The sequence below is a fragment of the Lissotriton helveticus genome, chromosome 10, assembly GCF_964261635.1.
Source record: "Lissotriton helveticus chromosome 10, aLisHel1.1, whole genome shotgun sequence".
In the NCBI taxonomy this organism is placed as follows: Eukaryota; Metazoa; Chordata; class Amphibia; order Caudata; family Salamandridae; genus Lissotriton; species Lissotriton helveticus.
This window is the reverse complement of record NC_136071.1, coordinates 904,097,379-904,121,867: the sequence shown is the minus strand read 5'-3', so window position 1 is coordinate 904,121,867 and position 24,489 is coordinate 904,097,379. Positions and strand designations below refer to the sequence as shown.

Sequence of the window (24,489 nt, the reverse complement as noted above, 5' to 3'; positions counted from 1 at the left end):
AACTTCATATATCTACTGAGTCAACTATTCACACATCTTTGGACAGTCACACACCCCCCACCGAACCACACACACTTTCACACTCCCATACAAATACTCAGTTAACTAATCAATAACTAATATAGACTTTCACATAGCTAGTAACCAACTGTAGAATCAGTTTACACAACAACTGACAAAGTGATACAGATATTCACACAGTTTAGTCACTATCCACTATATTTAGTGAGACATTATAAATTGGTCAAGTAAACAGTCAATTACACTGCTACTAAATCCTCCATCCAAATATTTATTTATATATATCCAATCATTCTTCAATGTAAATTGCTATATATAATGCATATTTAAATAACGAAGCAAACATCAGTGATGTCATCAGTGATGTCATTTGAGATGTCATCAGTGATGTCACTGACCATGTCATGAATGAACTAATATGTGACATCATCAGCAGTGGATTGCGGGTGCGCGAAATATAGTTAGTACAGCTAACTATATAGGAGCAATTTAATTGGTTTTGTATGAGTAAAATATCCAGCTAAGTATAACACCACTAAAACGTATAGTTTTTTGAGTGAATTTCAAAGGTTTTTTAAAAACGAATTCCTAACTATATAACTCCTGAAACCTATGTTTTTTTCAGTGAATATATATATACATAAATACATATATATATATATATATATATATGTATATATGTATATATATATATATATGTATATATATATGCAATATGCACCACAGCCGTCTATAACTCCAATAAGACAGCAATCACGGGCACGAATTTGGCTGCAACAAACCTCCGTTTATTTCACTCGGGTCTTTTGGCAAGTAGCACTCTATATATATATATATATTATAACATGGTAAATAGCGCTTTTGGAATCCCCCTTTTGATTGGCCCCCATTCATAGATCAGAGCTCAACTTTCCATTTCAGAGCCAAACTGGATTAACAGGTTTTTTTTGTCCTCATTCGCCACCAACCTCACTTCAGTTCGCAGTCAAGATGTCTATACCCTCCCTCAGCAAGCTGAAAAGCGTAGGCTACTGGAAGTGGGGACCACGCCTACCGGTACCAGAATTTGCAGGGGTGCTAATGAAGAACCAGCTGAGATAACTCTTCTGCCAAGCTCCCAGAGCTAGAAGACACTTGTCGTAGAACCCCCAGTAACAAACTAGGAGAATCCGACTTAGCCGGAAGAGTATTAAGGCAGCATAATCATAGGACTCAGAGAGAGAAAAAAACTCAAACGGTCAACTCTGAGCCACATCTCCGTTGCAGGAGGTCCCAAAATGCTTTCTTCTTCTTACTACCTGATCTCATCAGTTCAAGCTTAGAGACCGCCAAAACTGAAGTATGCCAGGCTAGAAAAGAGGGGGCAGTGAAATCTGTCCATCTTATACAGATTTACCTCCTAGCTAGGAAAATAGCATAAAAAAACAGTGATCTGGCAGGACACTTAACGCTGTCGACCCGCCAATGATGATCAAAGGTAAGTCGATGATGATGGAAAAATTTCCAAGGCTATCCCAGAAAAGAACAAGGGCAGGACAATCTTCAAACATGCATGTGGATATCAGAAGGAGAAGCCGGCCCACATTTCTTGCAGCAGACTGGTGAGCCTTTAGTGATTTTAGAAAGCTATTGTGGAGAAAAATAGGTCCTGTGGATAGTAAACAGGTGGTTCCTTTTTAGCCAAGCCGGTTTTATTACCTCATATAGGATCTTACATGAGTTCTGCCATAATATATCACAGTCTTGAGCTGGTAAGGAACCCCCCCACAGCTCCTCAGCAAGTTTAAATTCACGTCCACTGCTTCAGAGATGGCTTGGTACCAAAAGGAAACTTCCTTCCTCCCAAAGGGCTTAGTCACAAGCTGATGTTCCAGGGAGTTGCCACATCTGATTAAGCTTCCACAAGTTTTTTGTGAGTGTGTATGGGCCCAGCTTTCCAACTGGAGATATTAAAACCTGGAAAGACCTGCTCTGACCCTGTCCCTAAGTTGCTCCCATGAAACAAGAGTGCCGCTAGTCTGGCTTCCCTCAAGGATATTGCCAACCTATCCCTCAGACACTCTGGAGCCCCAGGGGAGTCCCAGAGGGGAGCCATGCTGGAAAAATAACCCAACGCAGCCATGCCCCTTAATTTTACCAATGTTTTGGCTAAGCCCTGGAGAACCTTTAGCTTGATCTTTTTAAAAAACTTTGAATCGCCAAATTTGAACACAAAACCCTCCACCGATATAAGGCACCCCTGAGCATAGCTAGAAACATCACCCTTGCACCAGTATTAACAGGAATTTTCAAGAGCATACGTGAATGGGAAAGTTGGAAGGCCCAAGCATAACGCTGTAGATCTGGTAAAGCAAGACCTCCCTTCTCTCTTCTGCGTCTCAGGTTTTTCCATGAAATCCTGGGTGATTTATGTGCCCAAACAAATGAATTAATACCACTCTGCAGTTTGTAAATAATGGATTTTTTTTAAATGGAGGGGAATGCAATTGAAGAGGAAAGTAATTTTCTGGAGTATTGACATCTTGACCAAATTGACTCTGCCAATAATGGATAAAGGGAGTAGGGCCCAGGATTTCATTAGCCTCTGGCACTCCCTTGCCACCACAGCCAGATTGGTCTCGGCGATCTTAGTGATGTCTTGGAGGATGTTTATCCCAAAATTCCTCATTTTGGAACTAGTCTGGTGCTGGTGCTGGATACCTCCCATGTTCCATACCATTAATTTGCATCTTAAAGGCCTTGATTTCGTAGCCTGACACTCAAGCAAACTCCTGAGCAAAGCTGACGACAGCTGGAAATGCTATGTGTAAATTAGCCGAGGGAACTAGAATAACGTAAGCATACAAGGCTACCTTCCTCTCCCACTCCCTGTACTTAAAAGGCTGAATGTTAAGATCATCCCTGAGCCATTGAGCAAATGGCTCAATGTATAAGTCGAAAAGGAGAGGGGAAAGTGGGCAGCCTTGTCTGGTCCCCCTGGAAATCTTAAAGGGAGCCGTAATATTGCAGTTACCAAAAGGTCTGGCCGTAGGGTTCTGATAAATCAGCTGAGCTGTGCGGCAACATTTTTCTACCAAATTAAATTTCTTCAAGACCTAAATCCAAGGTAAATGCAATTCACCCTGTTGAAGGCCTTGGTAGCATCTAGAGTCATGGCTGCTAGTGGGATAGAATATGCTGTAGCCAGATCGATCGCACCGATAAAATCACAGATAAAATCATACGTAAGATCTGAGAGCTGACGACCCCTAATTAAACTCTTCTGATCCAAATGAAGAATGTTGCCTGCCACGAGTCCTAATCTTGCTGCCAATATTTAGGAAAAGATTTTATAGTCAGCATTCAGGAGTGATATGGGCCTATAAGCTTGATGGAACTTTCCCTGGTTTCAAGATAAGGACTATGATGATGAACAGGTTTTTGGAAAGTTTTGAGCAAGTATGTCAAAGGGCACTACAGTTATTAAAGAAAGAAAATATATCTGTCCTGTGGAAGCTAAGACAAAACTGTAATGACACAGTGGCACAAGACATGCAGATGTGGATAGCTATATTCACAATATTTTAGTTTATGGCATTTTGATCACAATATTTTTGTACATCGAGATTTTTTCTGTCGATATTCCAGCATAATACAACTGCATGCTCACATAATGCCATACACAGATACTATGGAATGGGGAGTTTCAAAAGCTTGCTGTTGGCCTGGATATAATGTTGAATACCCAAAATGCATGTTTTTTTAATTGGATCCACAACTAAACTCTGACCAAAAATACAAATACGTTTATATGTTTATAAGCTGCTTGCACCGTGAGTGCTCAGAACTGGGAGAGTGTGGAAGCCCCATAATCGAATGACTGGAACTGTCATTTGCAATTCCATAAGAGATTTTAAAAAACACATTTCATCAGCTGTAGCTGACAGAATATGTTTCAGTTGCTTTGAAGTCATTTGTATTTGGACTTTCCATTACATTTAAATGTATTTATTGATTTGACCGCAGTAGACACGAAAAACTATAAAAGCAGTTTATGCGGAATTTACAATAGACATTAACACACCTATTAAATCCACGAAGATCCGATAAAAGCAAAAAAAAGTCGTCTAATGATGTTCTCGACATTTAATTTGTAAGTGTTTTTCTTCTGATTGTCGAGGCTGCCCGGGTTATGAGGCAACTGCTGCTGCACGAAATGGCCATTCGCTTACTAGTTTTTTGAGAAAGCACATTGTATAATGCAGCACAAACAACATAATACTATAAATGGGCCAGGTTTTGGCCCGATGAACAAACATGTACCATTATATACTTTCGAAAATAAGCCAGTCTGGGTTGTAAAGCAGGTCCCCGCAGCTCCTCCATCGCAGGGGAGCCCCAACTCTTCACGAGGCCTTTCAGCCTTTCAGGGGGCTCCCATTCATCTCATGACCAATGAGATATGGGAGAAGCAGGGGCCCCTTATCACAACTCACAAGGGGGAGGGCATCATTTTGCTGTACACCTCTTAAGCTGCTGTCATACTCTCTTCAGTGTAATTTTATTTTTGCCAAACTCACAAAATAAAAATATTATTATATGAGTTCATCCTTAGGTTTGTCATTACTTCTGACGGGTTTGAGGTACTCTCTCGATAAGTGAACCAGCAAAATCCTAGTGAAATAACCATGTACATTCTGTGTGCTGCAATTACTCTGCAAAGAATACACGTAATAAAGACTGACTGTCTAGCCCATTGCCCCCTACCATTTCAAAATGGAGGGCCGAACTGATCATCGTGTGTGGAACAGCCAAACTACACGGAGAGAGGATCTGGGGGAAACGGCAGTGTTACAGAGAGGAGACAAAACACTAGTTATACCATAATGAGGTAAGTTAGCATCTTTACTAGTAAATGATATGGTAAACCAATAATTGCAATGCTGAATCTATGCGCATGCGCTACAGTAATGACTTCTTTATTTTGTAACACCACACTAAACTGCCAATATACGTGTCTGAATTTTATCAACTTCTTAAATAAAAAAAATTATGCAAAATAAATAGACTGATTGTCTATATTAAAGAACGTATGCACTGCTCCAACCCTTCTGAAATTTAGAGAGGATCTGAAGATCAACCACTTTAGAGAAAACTACATCTCCACCTGTTTGGGCTCATCACTATCAAATGTTTCGCTTCATCACAAACAATCTTGAATTTTATCTTAGAGCTCAACCACTTGTTAAAAGCTCTTTTGCTCCCTAGCTACGGTTCTGCTCTACAAATACTAATTTATGGACACATGCATTCATCAGTAAATAAAAATAGAAATACAATCCTTACCCCATTAAATGTGTCTAACTTCCTTCTTCTTGCAAGATCGGTGATGTTAACACCATTGTAGTTTATACTCTCCATGCATCCTTTGAAGTTCTTTCTGATGTGTGAACCTGGCTTTCCGGAAAATGGCAGACCTCCAAATGTAAGCTTAAAGGACAAACGAGAAGAGCAGTAAAGTAAAACACGTTTCCTTCATAAACCTACCCCTATTGTTTCTATTCTTTTTAATGTATACACACATAGAGATTGCAAAAAATTGGGTTACTGATTGATGGGGTTGTGAGCCCTGGTCAACAGCAATCACAATCCATGGCAAGGTAAGGCACAAGCAAAAAAATAAACCTGTGTTCAACCCCCTGCTAAATCGTCACAGAAAAGTCAGGCTGAGCGAAGAGGCACTGTGTGAAGTATTTATGCAACACTTCAAACAGAAAAATAGTGAAAACACCACTAGGAGGCATACACAAAGCCCAACTGTCACCCACACCCAGTCATGTGACGGACACATTGACAGGCTGCAGACACCAAATGGCTAAGGCACGGAAATAACTACTTTCCAAAAGTGGCATTTTCAGATTTTCAATTTAAAATCTGACTTCCCCATAAGTTAGGATTTTAAATTGTGATTCTAGAGACACTAAACATGAACTGGTGATCCCTTCCCATTAGAATGTAATAAGGCAATTCCAATGTTATCCTATGGGAGGGAGAGGCCTTCCACTAGTGAAAAACAAATGTAAGAGTTTTTCACTAACAGGACATGTAAATCTTAAACCTACATGTCCTACTTTTCAAATACATTGCACCCTGCCATCTAGGGTGTCTTGGGCATTCACTATAGGTGACTTACATGTATTAAAAAGGAAGTTTAGGCTTGCCAAAAATGTACTTTGCCAGATTATAATAATGGTTTAAACTGCACACACAGGCTCTGCAATGGCAGGTCTGAGACATGTTTAGAGTCCTACTTAAGTAGGTGGCACAACCAGTGCTGCAGGTCCACTAGTAGCATTTAATTTACAGGCCCCGGGCACATGTGGTTGTAGTGCCACTTTAATTGAGACTTCTAAGTGAATTAAATATACCAATTAGGTATAAGCCACTGCTACTATGTTTTAGGGAAAGAGCACAAGCACTTTAGTACTGGTTAGCAGCAGTAAAGTGTGCTGAGTCCTAAGGCCAGCAAAAACGAAGTCTGCAAAAGCAGGAGGTCTGAAGGCAAAAAGTTATGGGTGTCAAGGATGTCAGTTCTAAAAGGGATGATACAGAAAAGGTAACTGTGTGACACAGGCCAATACTGCATTTAAGGCGTCATTGGTAACATAATGGTAAATCACAAGCCTATGGACAGAGTATATTTTAAATTTGACCAGAATGTTGAAATGTCTGTGTTTCTGGCCATAATATACATGTCACTCATTCTATGTTTTCATTTCTGATGAAGACAATGGGCTAGATGTAGGTAATTCTATTTTACCACTTCTTAAATACCGAATTTTACCGATTCGGTATTTAAGAAGTGGTAAAATAGAGGGGGGAGGGGATGTAGGTATTTCTGAATCGGTAAATACCGAATCGTTAAGATTCGGTATTTACCGATTCTGTAAATACCGATTCGGTAATGCCCATTGATTCCTATGGGCATTGAAGCCCCTAGGAATCAATGGGCAATACCGAATCGGTATGTACAGATTCGGTAAATACCGATTCCAGCAAGGGTGCAGGGGGTGTCACTTTGACACCCTCTAGCACCCCAAATACAGGCATGTGCGCCATGTGGCACATGCCCTAAGGGCATGTCTGTCTGTCACATGGCATAGGTCTGCATGCACAGATGTGCATGCACACCTGAATTCGGTATTTTACCACACAATAGGATGGTGTGGTAAAATACCGAATTCTGAAGGCCTGTAGCACTGTAAACAGTGCTACCTACATCTTGGATTTACCGAATCAGTAAAATTACCGATTCGGTATTTTCCAGAATCGGTAAATTTACCGATTTGGTAAATTTACCGAATCTGTAAAATGATGCCCCTACATCACAAATACCCATTTACCGGTCGGTAACGGCCGAAATCGGCCGTTATCGGTCGGTAAATGGCCTCCTACATCTGGCCCAATACCTTGTGTACCATACACAGCGACTGAGCTATGGGTCGGCCAGCTTCACACTTTGGCTTATTAAGTTCAGCACCCCTTCGGTCATTGGCGTCAGCCAGTGTCTTTCAGGTCTTGCATCAGTTCAAAGGAGTCTCTCTGTCAACAGCCTGCCATTGGTTCTATGGTGTAGCCTTCCTCCTAGGGAGTGATTTCATTACAATACACGATGTGCATTGTTTTTGCAATATTGCAGAGTTTACTAGGTGAATGAAAAACCCATCCTGGAAATAATTTTTACCATTAAAAGTAACAGATTTAATTACCAAATACCTATTGAGATAATTTAGCACGTAAGTGATCCATGATGGTCATCAAGTATTTATTTTTAAATATAGTTATCTGCTCAGAATCGTTTTCTTTAAAGTAAGCACTTGGAAAATATATTGTATTATTGACCTATATTTTTTCAAGCAATCCTTTCATTTTTTATTTTGCTGATGTTCATGAACTGCCTGCATTGTTTGCACAAACTTAAAAGGCACAGCATTCTCTTCCTTAGGGCAAAGAGCATGACATTTCCCAGCCTTCTTTGTATACATTCTGTAGCTGTTAGCATTTCACAACTAGACAAAGGCTTCAAAAGAGTGACAGATATACCACCTACGGAGGCAAGAGCAATGCTTTAAAGAGGAGGCAAACTTCTGTGCAGAAAGCTTCTTTAGTTGATACTTTAAGTATATTGTGAAAGGACTAAGTGTAAGGTTTAAGTTGAATTTTGCTGCCCAATATATGTGTGACAACAGCAGTGGGAGAAAGGTTTGAAAGAGACAATAAACATGAGTTTGCATACCCTTTGTTGTATGTTCTATTTAATGTTTTTAGGTGTATTTTTGCTTGATAGCAGTGCTAGACTTTCACAGGCACAGTGCATGGGCTCAATAGTGCCTCAGGTAACACTGGAAACGATTTAAGCTCTGTATGTGGAAATACAAAAACATATTCTTTGTGCATTTTTACATGCAATTTTTAAAATAAGTGTAAGAAACTATCCTATGCTGTGGCCTGTTCTTCACAATACTAGTACTACTGCTACTACTAACAATAATAATAATAACGATTAAAAATAATATTTGTATAGCGCTAAGGATAACATTTATGCTGCCTTTAAGCACTCTAAATGCGAGACCTCATCCAATAAATACAGTGTTGCATGTACACCTCGGAGTACTAAACATACTGCCGTGCGTGTGCTGGTAAAGAAATATATTCATGTTGTTTTTAGGAATTAAACATGCATTAGTCCAAGGATGTTAAAGCCGATGTCTCATTTCATGGGCTAATAATAAGAAAAAAAACATTATCCGACTGATATGGGATCACACTGCGAGACTTGCACTTCTTACCCTGCCATTAGATGAATCCTGAAGTTTCTGTAAATGTCATTCCCATGATTTGTTTTCAAATAAATCAGATATAGGATTTAATCTCTATGAAACCACTACTGTTTTCACAATAATAATAGCTGTAAATGTCATATGTAAGTTTATGTCGTGGTAGTATAAAATTATGTATTTTGGGGGTGCAGCTAAAGTGGCTGAATTTTAAGTCGATGTTTGATTGGATATCATTTTGTCTAAACCACATTAAACGTCACAAAACATGTCTGGGCGCTTCTGTGTCTTTTTGTTGCATTTAGTGAAGATCAGTAAGGGTAGGCGTTTTAAATAGGTTTGAAGGGAGTTGCATATTCAACAGCACACCCAGAGTTGAATGAGATGTGCGAACACAAAAATGGTTGAATAGAACTTCAAAGCATCGTACACCGGACACCTTAATCAGAAGGCAGGTTCCAGACTCCACAACACAGAACACTAAAGACATATGACAGGGGGACAATTTCTGTTCAAATTACTTGGCAGAAGAGTTTGCAACTATACCAGCTGATTGAAGAAAACAATCTCTTGTTAGATTGCAAAATTTGCTTTAGCCCTTTGCTTAGTACTGAGTCCACCCTAATGGCATTTTGGGAGCATCCAAAATAACTTCTGATGCAAATGGGGCATACATTGCACACCATCGGTCCTCTCAGCAGCTTTCAAACTCAAAACAAACCCACACACTGGACAATGGGGCATCCATGGTAGGGCATTGGACCTGATTACATACCTTCTCTAAATGCAAGTTATTATAATCTCCCTCCGAAGACTGGTATCTCAACCCATGTTTCTTTAACCAGGTCAGTGATAGAGCCACGTAGGCATAATGCTTACCTGTGTCCTTTACCAAACTTAATTGACTCCTTTAGATTTATTTGCTACAACTATATAGATGTCACACAAATCATTCTACGGTGACGGAAATTATCCATCTGCAACAATTTCATTTTGTATTTGAGATCTGAATGCATTTCGGCCCACAGCCCCTAAATTTACATTAACATACAGGGTGACTTTATTAATATATAAAAATAAGTATTTCTACATTGCACATACATTTTATCTGACATGTGTGTCACTACGGTGCTCTTAAACTGCAGCCAACCCAGAAGACAATGATTAGCTCTAAAGCTATATATTATCTTAAGCGTGGGTGGTGTAATTACACATTTCTGCCCACCTATGGCACTTAACATCTACACTACAGGCACAAATTTTGCATCAACCTTTAATAGCCTTACTGAAAAAAAATACACCTAGTAGGTGTAAACAATTTTACATTTCAGTTTGGGCACAGAGCACACACTAAAAAGCAGTGTCACAGAGTACAGAGTCAAAATACTAGCAACAATAAGGTACATTAAAAAAACAAAAATTAGGTTGACCACTCATAAAAGGCAGTGATGGTCGCAGTGAGTGGCCTGTAACTCAGAACACAGTGGTTGTGGTCAAGTAAACAGTTGGCACTTGACAAGTGCCGGGGTCTTGACTGGAGATGATCACATTTCAATATCCCTGAAATTGCATAATACAGTGATATAAAACCCATATTTCACAGGGAACCATCAAATATGGAACATACTTCATGGATTCCTGTGAAGTGTGGCAGGCCTCACGGGCTGGGTAATATAGTTGATACAGACAAGCTCTTTGTTTTATTTTTCCTGGTGGCCCTCAAAAGATTTCGTTTTTGTATATTGTGGTTTTGTGGTTTTTTAACTTTAATTGGCTGTTGTGGTAAATGTTTATTTGTTTTATTAATGGAACTTTGGACATTTTCTTTCTTTTTCTCATCACCAATTTTTCCGTTCTATACAATACACCACATGTGGACCTTTCATTCCATACAGTGGAGTGCAAACACTTTCAGATGCAAATTTACCTCCTGCTGTTGCTTATCCAGCACACTTCTAGGAACATCTGACAATACTGCGGCCTACTGTGCTTTGGCGCGCAATCTTTTCAACTGTCATCTTCGTACTCCATGCTTCAAATTTGAATGCTAGCACATTGTCGACATGCCAGAGAATTATTTAGGCCTTTTATTCCCCCTTTCTAAATTTCGGTTCACACAACACGCAGGTGACCCAGCATCTTCTTCTCCCAGCAAGATAGGTAAAATAAAATCTGACACATTGGTCTGGTCCTTCACCTTTGCAGTCTCGGCAAGACAATGCACATATTTTTCTTTATCCTGTGTAGCAAGAAAAAGACACTTTTTCTTGTGTTGGAAAGATACCTGAGCTCTCAGCAACTGAAAACTTCAGAATACTCTTTAATATGTAAAATAATCTGTAGACTACACAGGAAATCCGCAGACTATTCGGGACTGCTCTAGTTGCTAGGCAATCATGGCCTTGCCTCAAATTAAAGTCAAGTTCAGTATGAAAGCCCCATTAAAAATTAATATGACTCACCGAAAGTTGTTCTTCTAATGATCTTTCAGGGGAAGGGGGGTACAAGCGCTGACATAGGTCTGGTTGGGGTGGCCACTTAGGTTTCAAAACAAGACAGAGCCTGCAGGTGGAAGTCACCCACTCCACCCTCGCTGTCTCAATGGCACCGGGGTGTAGATTGGTGTGTGCAACAGGAGAGGCCGGTATAAGAATCCTGGGGTTGCACAAAAAACACGCTAAGATCTGGAGCAAGTGGTGAAGCCATTTTGGGCATTGCATTTTGTTGTAAACTGTTTGAGGGTGTGCCTATAAGGGCTCAGATAATGTTGACTTTTAGCTGTTGGATTTACGCTGGGATTTTCCCATACTATTTATGGTGTCATATAGCTCCTGTATATCCTAATATCGTGTTAAGTTAGCATAGATACATTTGAGGTTTAAACGCCATTTTTCTTTCTTGCAACTTCTGCACACGACACTTAATTGTTGACTTAGCTTTCAACCTAGTAGTTTGCCGTGGTGTATGTGAGAATAATATGTTATTGCTCTGATATCAGCTTTGCTTAATAAACTATGTCTGCACGAAGAGTGCTGAAGTTTCAGGAACAACACGATATGGAATTGTTATGAGGTCTGATCTCCACGCCTTCATAGTCATAACACAAGTGCAGCCTTTGCCAACTCTGGTTTCAGGCGGGATTGATATTGCTTTGCACGGGGCACATAGAACACACTTGATGCGATGCACATGCAGAGAGAGCTGGTGTATGCTGATGTGATTCCTTCATGCTAGGACACTAAGGTATGGGCCCGCCCTAAAACAACCCAAAGAGACCTTCTTAGCTAATAATATAGTATATGTGTTAGGGAGGGTGAGATATAAGTGTTGTTAACTCTTATTCATTACAGCATGGTAACATGCTGTCACCATTCGCCTTTTATGCCTTAGTAACTATGCTGGTAATTTTGCTACTGATAATAAGTATACTTGTATTATCTAAGATACTGCGCCTGAGAAGACGGCATTAGTAAATAAACATTTCAAATGCACATGTGTCTTCTTTACTCCATGTTCTGGTTTGTAATGATAATATAACGAAAGAGTGTTCATGAGTTCCACGTACCCTGAGGTACAGTAAGTTCATGTTCTGGTTTGTCTAAACATTGGGAGTTTGATATGTCCAATGAGACACTGTAGCTAGCTTGGTAAGGGGTGAGTTGGATACTAAGGTGAGTTTTGGGACACCCTAATTTACCGAGGTTCCACTCCTCTGTGCACAGTTCTGTGTGAGAACAGAAACCCTGCGACATGGCGCCCAACGGTTTCGGTGGTCTTATATCATGACACTCGAGTAGTATATCGTTCGAACCTTAACCCCTTCACATCCGTTTCCGGAAAACGGGGTGTCGGTGAAACCTACCTATTTTTTGAGATAGGTCTTTTTCAAGCTTGATTCTTTCTAAAACGGTTTCTTTGAATTACTACCCAGTTGTGCTACAAAGTATTCTTTGTGTTTTCTTGTTTCCAGTGTAGTCATGGCGGCGGTGGCCATTGCGCAACATAGTCGCGTGGCGGTGCGCAACCATCTTCAGACGTACCAGGTACCGGTGGATGGGATGGCTGTGGTTTTAGTGGTGTGTGCAGATCCGGCGTTCCCTTACGAGTTGTTTTACTCTTGGGTTACATTTCCGGCGGTGGACGCAACTTCTGGGTTGTTCCACTCCTACACCGCCTCAGCTGTCCCGGCTGAATATACACCGTACAGGGCACTGGAAATACCTATTGATCATTGGCAGCATCGCGTTTGGTTTGATGGCGCCCTCCCCCACTCTTTGTCCGCTGCGAGGTTAGGTCCACTCTCGATTCCAGGTACTAACTGGCCTGCGTTGGGTGGTTTTACCCCGCACCCGAATCACGGTGCTTGTACCCTTCAGGAAATTCGAAGGTTACATGTTGTGTCTATTTCCGTGATTCGTGCACTAGTGCAATACATTGGTCGTCATCTCCCGGGTGGTCCCCCGGGGGGTCCGGCCGCTCAAACGGAACGTGGTGGTTTACGGCTTAATCCAGTTATGGTAAATTCTGTTTTTGGTCAACGCCCTGATAATAAAGATGATTTTCCTTTTTGGCTGGCCGAGAAATTTGACCAACTGGAGGCCGTGTTTCCCAATTCTTCTCCTGCTGACAAACATAGAATGTTGACGATTACTTTACCTAAGGATATCACTCCCGAACTCGTTGACTGTGAAAGCTGGGGTAAGACTTTTGCGGCTGTTTATGCGAGGTGCTTCGGCACCCCATCTATGGCTGTACTGCCTACGATCATAAAACGTGTTCAGGATGATCACGGTCCTGAGGCAGCGGTTGAATTGGGTATGCGCCTGTGTGGTTCTTTTGAGATTGTGAGTGATCTCATACTCTCCAACATCAAGGGAGATGCAGTGAACTTCCAGGTTTTTAATGCATTGGCAGCGTTACCCGATGCCGAAAAGCCCCGCCAGTTAGCGAAGATTGTGGTGGCCGCTTACAAAACTATCGGTCGCACAAGTAAAGGTTTAAAGTACTTCGCGGTTAAGGATAAAAAACAACCACAAGTGCAATCTGCTGCGGCAGATGTACAACCAAAGTCCAAAAAGCAAAATTGGCCTCAGAAACAGAAACAGGGGAAGCAACAGCAGCAAACGCAGGAATCTTATCCTGCAACACAAGTCCCTGCGCCGTCTGAGAAAGTTTATGATTTGCGCGATCGCGCGATGATTAAATCACCTGATCGATTTCAGGTTTCTGATCAACGCTCTCCTCGTTCCTTACAGGACTCATCGGCCCAGAAGACCGGTGGAGGAGGAGGCGGACGGGGACGTGGTGGCCAACAGGGACGTGGCCAGCCCCGCCAGACAGAGGGCGCTTGGAAGCAGGAGGATTCTACGCCTAAGAGACCGCAGTTTGCGAAAAAGAAAGTCGCAGCCTTAACAGCGCATCGATATGCCACAGATAGTGAGAACGCGGCTTCGGAATCTGACGTGGGCTCTGACCTTGCTGGACAGCGCGGCGGAGATAACCATAGTCAGAGAGGCGCTGCGTCCACTACTGAGGGTGACAGCGACTGATGTCTACGTTGTGATAGTAACAGCGGATACGAGACTTGCTCCCCCTGAAAGACTATATGAAATTGTCCTGTTGATTGAAGGTGACATACAGCGTACCGTTAAAGGTGTATTTTGGGAGAATCTGTCTTCTACATATGATATTTTACTTTCGGAGGCTGACTGGCCCCCACCTTTTGTGCTCGCGGCGCCGCGAGGGGAGGAGGTGATCCTACCCAGTTTCGCGAACACTGTCTCGAAAGAGCATGCGCAACATTTTGCAGAACAGTGGGCTCGGGCTCTCGCGCCGGCTCTGTACCGTAAACAATGTGGTTGGGATAGATTGTCGCCTTGCCACGAAATTCCGTTGCGGTCTCAGCCGCAGCCTCAACCTCAATATCCCATTCGGCGTGAAGCTAAATCTTCCGTCGCAGAAATCCTTGAACAATTGGAATATCAGGGAGTTATTGAAACGTGTGTGTCACCGATGAATAATCCCCTTTTTACTGTGAACAAACCTGACGGATCATATCGTTTGGTTTTGGATTACCGGCATTTAAACTCGCATTGCCGTAACTGTGCTGTACAGAATACCCACGGCTCTGCCCTAGTGGATAGTCTCGTGCGTAAGCGTTTCAAGACAACGCTTGACATATCCAATGGTTTTTATGCCCACAGATTGGACAGCTTTAGCTCCCAATGGACCAGTTTTACGAGCGCTGGAGTCCAAAAGCAGTTCCGGCGTCTTCCAATGGGCTATAAGAATAGTCCTGGTATATTTACCGCTCGCATTGTCTCTATTCTGGAGACACTCGACCCTGATGCTTTTTCGTATGTGGATGACATATATCTCACAGACGACGATATTTGGGAGCATCTGTGTCGTGTAAATTCTGTTATTTGCAACTTCGCTGACATGGGTTACAAATTTAACTTTGCAAAATCGCACATTGCTGAACACACAGTGTTGTTTTTGGGCTATGAGCTCAACAATGAAGGTAGAGGTTTGGCTCCTCACTTCTTAGAGAAGTGCGCACAATTGCGCGCTCCTACAACACTGAAAAAATTACAATCTTTACTGGGCTTTTTAAATTTCGGAAGGACATACATTCCAGCATATGCCCAGCGTGTCAAGCCGTTGTATGCGTTAATACAACCTACTTTCTCAAAATCATGCTGGCTGCCTGAGCATTCAGCCATTTTGCAATCCTTGCAGGCTGATCTGCTCGCTTCTGAATACTTACTGACTCGTGATAACCACACCAACCTGGTGATAAGAATAATCCCAGGGGCGGTGGGTTTCACGTACCTGACTTTTAATGAAGGTGACACGGTGCCTATTGCTTACAAGTCACACTTGTACACTTCGGCTGAATTGCGGTTTCCCACTGTGGAGAAAGTTTTAACTGCTGTACAGATGGCGATTCTTAAAGAACGAGCTCTGTCACAGGGGAAGCGCATGTTAGTGGTAACACCCTGTCCTCATTTGGAGGCAGTCACGAAAGCCAGTGTACCGAATTCAAAAGCTTTGCACCCTCGGTGGATTCAGTGGGCTGCGTCATTGACATCCACGGATGTCACGTTCATTTTTTACGCTTCCTTACGGTCGCAAGAGTACTTGCAGTATGAGTTCGTTCATCCTGCTCCTCTGGCTATGCGACCTTTGGAGGACTTCCATTGTATCATTTACACTGATGGGTCAGCGCAGGTTGCGCATGGCTCTAAACATGCCTACGTTTCCGCATGCGCTATTGTGGTAGGTGCTATGTTGAACGATGAGTTCATTTCCAGGGAAGTGCACACCTTGCCCCTTGGCGATTGCACTGCACAATTGGCTGAGCTTCGTGCTCTTTTACTAGCGTTGGAGTACGCAGATCCTAGTGTGACTACATTGATTGTAAGTGATTCGTACTACTGTGTCCAGTCTTACAATGAAAACTTGTTCTTTTGGATTCAGAATGATTTCCATGATTCCAAGGGTAGCGCAATAAAACATAAAATGATCTGGGTTCGAGTGGCAGAGCTTAAGGCTTTGTTGCCGCTTGTTTATGTAATTCATACTCTCGGTCATCAGCGCGTAGGAGTTCACGCTGTTGGCAACTCGCTTGCTGATGAAGCAGCGAAATCAGCAGTATCTACATACTTAGTTGCAGCGGTTACTAGGTCAAAAACCAAGATTGATAGCGACATCTTGGCGGCAGTTGCTGCCTCTGAGAAGGGAAGTAAACATCCTGCGGGATTCCCTTCGAAGTACAAATACCACTTAAGTCCCGAAAAGGTTCCTTTTGTGACAATTCCTGACGTTGGGGAACGGCTGATTCCCAACTCGGATCGCAGAGCAGACTTGATTACAGCGGCACATGAAGGTGTGGCGTCTGCGCATGCGGGCGTCTCGGCCACTGTAACTCAATTACAACAACGTTTCTGGTGGCGGGGACTGTACAAACAGACGCGTGATTATGTCCTTCTTTGTGACATATGCCAGCAGATTAAACCTTCAACTGCTACGCGTCCGCCACAGACTCAGTTGTACATTTCTAATAAACCACTAGGTTGTGTTTATTTGGATCACTGCGGTCCTTTTTCATCTGATACTGCGTATAAGTACATCTTAGTAGCAGTTGACTCATGCACACGCTTTGTGTGGGTATGGCCACATCGCAGCGCTGATTCACGGACTGTCATTAGAGATTTGCGTATCTTTATAGGGATTTTTGCCTGTGGTACCTTCCATTCGGATCAGGGTCCGGCTTTCGCCTCTAAGGCGTATAAGGATGCCATGACTTCGTTGGGGGTCCAAGTCAAGTTTTCGTCTCCCTACAGACCTGAGGGTAATAGTGTAGTTGAGCGAATGAACCGTGATTTAAAGCAATCTTTGACAGCCCGAGGTATAGGCACTGGCAGAAACTGGCTGGCTCACCTCTATGGCGTGCAGCGTGCTCTTAATAATCTCCCTAGAAGGTCTCTGGGTGGGCGGACCCCATACGAGATGCTCTTTGGCATCAAGATGTACGTCCCTGACCTTGACGGTCTAGACTTGGTGGTTCGCGCCACTTGCTTTGACGCAGATGAACATTGCAATGTTTTACAGAATCTACAAAAGACCAGAGACAGTCTTGCAAAGGAACATTTGCCCTCCACGTCGGATGATGCGTTGCAGATCCCGGTAGCTGGCTGGTTACCCCAAATTGGCGAACTGGTTCGAGAGAAGATCGATAACAAGAAAGAATTTGGTCCTTCCTATCGAGCTCCGGTTCCCGTCCTTGGAGTGAAGGGCACAAGAACAGTCATTTTACCACCACTTCCTGGTCGTAAGGAAAACAGGTTTATTTCAATTGACAATGTCAAGATACACAGAGTGGCCGATTCTTCTTAGCATGACACCGGCTGTTTCCTGTCCTTCCATTGTGAGAAATTCAGTTATGCCCACTGCTTCTACTATTGAACCTGAAGTGGCCATCGAATTACCTGCTGTTTCCAGTCCCTTATTGAATAATTTACCCGGAACTAACGTTGATGAGTTGGACTATACCTACCCCACTGATTTGTCCATGCCTGACCTGCAAGCTCGTTTAGCCACGGAATCCAGATTTTCTTTTGACTCTGCTTCCCTTGCCTCGAAAAAACCCTCTCGAATTGCAGTTTATGCTAGCCTGTTTAAAAAACATTTTTTGATACCTCCTTGGACATACATTTGGCTGGTCCTTTTTTCAGTTTACCTTTTTATGTCAATTGGTTTTGTGTTTTATTTTTTTCGAATTATGAATGGACACTATGTCGAGGAAAGAACTTGCATTACTCATTTGAATGGTACTTTGGCCCCGCTTTCCTCTTCACATTCTACACACAGATTAAAAAGAGACTTGACTTTGGTTAACATCACGGCATGGCCTGTCCTTGATGGAATCGTGTGGGATGCAGTTCGGTTTCAGATTCATGGCCCAACGGAAGTCGTTAATGTCCCTAATGTACTTAGAGTTAATATGGGGGATGTGGTGAAACAAAATATTCGTTCTGATGACTGGGATGTCAATGCTGTAGAAAGTTTATTTTCTGATTTGCAATACTATGCTGCATTTGATGCTGACGATTTATATTTAGAGTCTGCTAATTATGGTGAATTATTCTGTTACCAGCATTATGGCAATCACTTCTTACACAAATCATCATCACGGAGGGATACTGTTAACTTTACACAGTGGGAACATTGCCCAGCTCCTCATCAGGGAAGTTCTGAAACGTTTCTGAGAAAATATTCTTACTTCACTGACTTTAATCAGTCCAATCCTGAGTCCTTTTATTTTAGGTTTCGAAAAATGCCTATGTCCAAGGTTAGACTTACCGATACTAAATTGTTGTATTCCAAGTCCTTCCTTGATCAATTAGTTTCTGGAGGCTATGAGTTATGGAAGAATACGATAGACCTTAAATCAGTTTGGGGTTCGAGGGCCTGGCAGGTGCAAGGCACTGAGGCTTTGCACCGTGCATGTCTCATCCCGAATCATATGTTTTTTCTGAATGAAACAATTTCCCAGACCACGTGCTTTGGATTGGCTACTTCTAAAAGATTAAACGCACCTTCTTTCCCGGAGTTAGAGGAATATGATGGTTGGAGTAATTTTACTCAGTTCTCCATTAGAGAATTACAGACTCTACTTCTAAATTCCTCCTTTAACATTTCCAGTGTGAATCCTAAGGGTTGGCTGCTTTGGCACCGTGGTGCTGATTCTTGCCAACATAGATTTTTGAATTTAACTGACGGTTTTAAAACTGTTAGATCTGATCCCCGTTTTGACTTAGGTCATACTGTCACATCGTATTCTGTAGGCAAATTGTGTCAAAACTGGCTGAAACACTCAACTTTGCCTGCGGTTAAGAATCACCTTTCTAAACTAAATGCAGACGTGGACTTGAATGATTTCATTAAAGGCCCGGCTAGTGGCAGGTCGAAAAGGTGGTTGTATGGGGTTTACAATGAAATTTGGAAGCTATCACAGATTGAGGCTGCTACACGCCTTAGGGCAATTGATCAGGCAAATCTTGAGAAAGTGCTTGCAGTTGTCGACAATAGCATTAATGTGCTTTCCTCTAGAATTTACACATTGGATAATATTGTGTCGTCGGTCGTCGACATTGTACATGATGAAGTGTCAGTATTGTACCATGGTCAAAATCAATTACGGTCAATCATGCAGTGTGCATGGACCCTTCAAACACTAAAAATGGGTAAAGTTCCCTGGGGGTACATGAACGTTTCTTCTTTGTTTGCACCGTTTAATTTGACTGACAAACAACGTTTACTTTCAATGCGTGATGCTTCCTTTTCTATGTTACATATTGAAAGGTTAGAATCTTTACCTTTTTCCGTGGCTGAAGCCACTGCTGCAACGTGGCTTATCCACGGTTTAATAACGCTGCCTTTTGCTTTATATAAATTTTCAAATTGTATGAAATATGTACCCATAGGTCGTTATGAACCTTTAGGTAGCGGTTTCCTTCATGAGGTCTGGTCACTCCCATACACATACAGATGTTTTAAGGATGACCAGGAAGTTTATCTGACAGGGGAGGAGTGCACTGAGACGCCAGATCATTCTTTAATGTGTAGACACATACAGTTACACGGTTCATGCAACAAGGACCGACCCAATATGGCTTGCGTTTTACAGGGCACGCCAGTTCCTGCTATCGTCCCCACGTTTAAATTATTAGAGAATGGTAGTTATTTAATGCTCAATAATGAGGACTGTTGTGGGTTAATTAAAGGCATTCCTTTCATAGTAACAGTAAGTGAGCGGGTTTTTTGCTGCAGAAATGTACTTTATCCTCCCACACGTGAACATAAGGAGTCTTCCATCTGGCCACAGATACCGACCTTGGGAGCAGAATTCAGCGGCATGGCAAGAATAAGGGCTCTTTTGTCCCAGAAAGAGGTGGCCTTGAGCTCGGCCCGTGAAACTTTCGTGCTTCATATTGCAAATACCCGTACAGAGGTTCAGGCTCTGTTGAATACTGATTTGCCTCTGCATTTCGGAGCTATGGTTCGCACTATCTTTAACGCATCCTCCACGAAAGGCCTTGCACATTTTTTTAAAGTTGTTAGCAGTGGTCTCGTGACTTCCTTTGAAAAGGTTTTTGGAGTCATCCCTGCTTTCTTCCATTCTATTTTCTCATCCTTGTTTGGAGGGTTCCCGTTTTTACTTGCATTAGCAGCTGGCACACTAGTGGTTTTTTGTCTCTTCAAATATGGATGTCCATCCTGTGCAAGACCCCGCGCAACAGCTACTGACGCGGTTTCGCAACCGCATGCTTGAATATTATGGCACACTGCCGTTGGCGACATTGAGCACGGCATATGGATTATCTTTTCGATTCTCCTACTTCACCTGTGTCCAGCCTGTATTTCACTGCCTGACCTGTGATTTCCAGTGGGCCATTGATTTGTGTCTCTGCGGACCGGTTTCTCCTGACGTCGATTTTAATCAACTGATGAGTCCTATCATTGCTCACGAGTTGGTTTGTTCTGACGAGAGGATTATGGCCTTAGCAGTGGCGCATGGACTAATTGGTCCCTGGGATGTGTTGTCGGCAGCACGGAATTTCTTGGAACTGAGTTTTCTTGAAAACCCACCGAGCTGTCCTCTGATGGTTATAGAGGCTCCGGTGCTGGAGGATCACGTATGTTCCTTTCATCTTTTAAATTGGATGGCTGAACTGTTTTCAGATGCGGACAGTGACTTCATATTGGAGGCTATTGCTGTTTATTTTTCATATACAGTTTTGTCATAGACACTGCTTCGAATTGACTTGCTGATTTATAGCATTTCGTTGACTTATTTGTCATGAGTTTTTAATTTTTCTTGCCTATTGGCTTGAGCCACATTATATTTTTGGGCTATTTTTTAGCATTACCTTTTTTGATCTTTAGTTTCAATTCATGCTCGTTTACTGTTGAATTCTGCTCTCATGAGATGGCACTTCTGTTATCATATTTAGTCCGTTCACGGATCATGGGGGGGTGTCATATAGCTCCTGTATATCCTAATATCGTGTTAAGTTAGCATAGATACATTTGAGGTTTAAACGCCATTTTTCTTTCTTGCAACTTCTGCACACGACACTTAATTGTTGACTTAGCTTTCAACCTAGTAGTTTGCCGTGGTGTATGTGAGAATAATATGTTATTGCTCTGATATCAGCTTTGCTTAATAAACTATGTCTGCACGAAGAGTGCTGAAGTTTCAGGAACAACACGATATGGAATTGTTATGAGGTCTGATCTCCACGCCTTCATAGTCATAACACAAGTGCAGCCTTTGCCAACTCTGGTTTCAGGCGGGATTGATATTGCTTTGCACGGGGCACATAGAACACACTTGATGCGATGCACATGCAGAGAGAGCTGGTGTATGCTGATGTGATTCCTTCATGCTAGGACACTAAGGTATGGGCCCGCCCTAAAACAACCCAAAGAGACCTTCTTAGCTAATAATATAGTATATGTGTTAGGGAGGGTGAGATATAAGTGTTGTTAACTCTTATTCATTACAGCATGGTAACATGCTGTCACCATTCGCCTTTTATGCCTTAGTAACTATGCTGGTAATTTTGCTACTGATAATAAGTATACTTGTATTATCTAAGATACTGCGCCTGAGAAGACGGCATTAGTAAATAAACATTTCAAATGCACATGTGTCTTCTTTACTCCATGTTCTGGTTTGTAATGATAATATAACGAAAGAGTGTTCATGAGTTCCACGTACCCTGAGGTACAGTAAGTTCATGTTCTGGTTTGTCTAAACATTGGGAGTTTGATATGTCCAATGAGACACTGTAGCTAGCTTGGTAAGGGGTGAGTTGGATACTAAGGTGAGTTTTGGGACACCCTAATTTACCGAGGTTCCACTCCTCTGTGCACAGTTCTGTGTGAGAACAGAAACCCTGCGACAATGGAGATGGCCAAAAATAGCAAGTTGTGCTATGTGTTTCCTAGTAAAAAAAACATTAATAAAGTTGATTTAAAAAAAAACTGAATGTGGTACCATGTCAAATGTAAATAGAAACTTTTGTATACGAAAAGTTTGTTTTTCTAATTGTATGCAGCCCCTAATGTATCAGTAGTCTGACGAAAATCGGCACACCCAAAATGGCGCCTGTAGTGAGGGGCTATGACAAACAGACTGCAAACTTTGCCCAGCCAAAATGATGATCATAGTCTGCGGCCTCGATAACTAGGCTGGAGACTATGTAGATTGAAGATGCCATCTCTAGTTTGCAACCTTGTTAGAAGGACTATGCACTATGAAAGTCATGGATTTATGCTACCAAGACCATTGACTATGGACCTTTGTCTTTGAATGGCCCTTGCTTGTCGGGGACTGTAGGGACGTCATGGTGTTCATGGACCACACCATACATATTATGCTTTTGTTTTGTATTTTTGGTGTATTGAAGGCCCCTTATGTGGCCTTTAAAAGGTTTTCAGGACATGGCAACAATGCCGCACTCTCTGTAATGACATCTGCCACAAAAACATTCTGTTGCTGCCAGGCAATAAAATTGTATGGTTCCACTGTCACCATTTTGAGACTGCAGACCCAAGAAATGTGATGCCAAAAAAATCTCCTTTGTCCTATGAGATGAAAGTATTTTTTTACATAGTGGAACGTTAGAGCTTTAATACATTTCCAACACCCTGCCAAAGCACTGACAAATATTTCTGCAGAGATATTGCAGAGGAACATAATTTCTCAATTACAGCTATGTTCAGTCTTCCAATGAAATGGTATTTAAAGTAGGGGGATATGGCCAACAAGATGGCCGACACAGCTTTCCTTCCCGGCTCCGCCAGCTTGTGAAGAAATCCTACTTTAATCCAGCCCTTGTGACACCATCCAATGGTCTGCCATGACTGCAGTGTATGGGGAACGTGAGCAATCTGGGAGCCTCCAATGACACTCAGGTCCCACCACTGACATTAGGCGCTTATCTGCCCAGCAGGCCCACAACACCACCCGCGAGGTAAAGCTGTGGGATCGAGGAGCCGGCTCCGGGTGTGGGCCAGGACTGCGAGACTCTGCGAGCTGGTGAAAGGGGCACGGGGTGCCCTCGACCTAGGGCCCTGAATGTTGTTGTACTACCTCCTGCCAGTTACCGCATCGATGGAGTTGTGACTCCCCTGAACTGAGAGAAGTGCCTGCAGAAACCTGGAGTGGTGGTGAGGAGAAGCTGGGCCCAATCATGCTCTGCATCCCTCCGCAAGTGGCCTTTACTGGCGGTTGCAGTGAGCCCCAAGTCGGAGTGTGGAGCACCTTGGAGGCCCGATGCTGAGGGAGGGACACCACTGGGCCCCGCCAGGCAGTGAACGCCCACACAACTGGTCCCGACGATACAGCAGAGGTGACATCCCGGCTTTGGTTGGTGAGGCCCAGGAGATCGGAAGGGTGCACTGAGCAGCGGCGGCATCTATGGTGGTGCAATCTGACAGCCCTGAAAGCAGCCCAGGGGCCTAGCACTGCGGCAAGTGGCTGTATCCCAGTGGGTCTGGTTGGACCAGCAGCATGTTCCGCTGGGCCCAGGGGACCCCTGGGTGAGACCATCGTTGGTGAAGGCCCAGAAACACATCCAGAGTTCCAGGTTCTGGGTGGGCAAGGGCAAGAGTGTATGAGTGGGCCTCCCTGAAAGGCATGAGGCAGAAGTGGGCTTCAGAGGGAAGCGGAGCTGGGAGAGACAGGATCAGTCCAATACCCTTGTCCATGCGGCTCGGAGGCCCATCCGGACCACTGACAGACTGGGATTGAGGCAGGGAGAACTGAGGGTACCCCCTGTGCAGCGACCAGGAGCCTGAGTGGTTGGGTATTGGAAAGAGACTTTTCAGGGCTCCCTTGCTGCATAACACTTGCAGGAGCGGCAGCGTCCACTATGACGTACATGGCATATATCTCCAGGGACCTCTAAATGGTTGGGTACCAACAATCCTCAGGGGCAGACAAGGCAATAAGAAAGGCACCATGGCCCTCAAGTGAAGCGATCTGAGGTGCAGCCGGGGCCAGCAGCGTGGCCCATGGTGGTATCCTGAGTCTTCGGGGAGTCGGACAGCTGTGACGGTCTCTGCACCCTTTCCC

At 43.0% G+C, this 24,489-nt stretch overlaps 1 protein-coding gene across 2 annotated transcripts in view; it reads right to left on the bottom strand.

Annotated features, from left to right (window-relative positions):
• The window catches only part of CNTNAP2 (contactin associated protein 2), a 2,169,461-nt gene that overhangs the window by 1,361,021 nt on the left and 783,951 nt on the right, over nt 1-24,489 (bottom strand). For both annotated transcript variants that reach the window (XM_078663547.1, XM_078663548.1), the window contains one exon: nt 5,347-5,490. In XM_078663547.1, the coding sequence (XP_078519673.1) occupies nt 5,347-5,490 (144 nt within the window). The remainder of the gene's footprint in view (nt 1-5,346; nt 5,491-24,489) is intronic.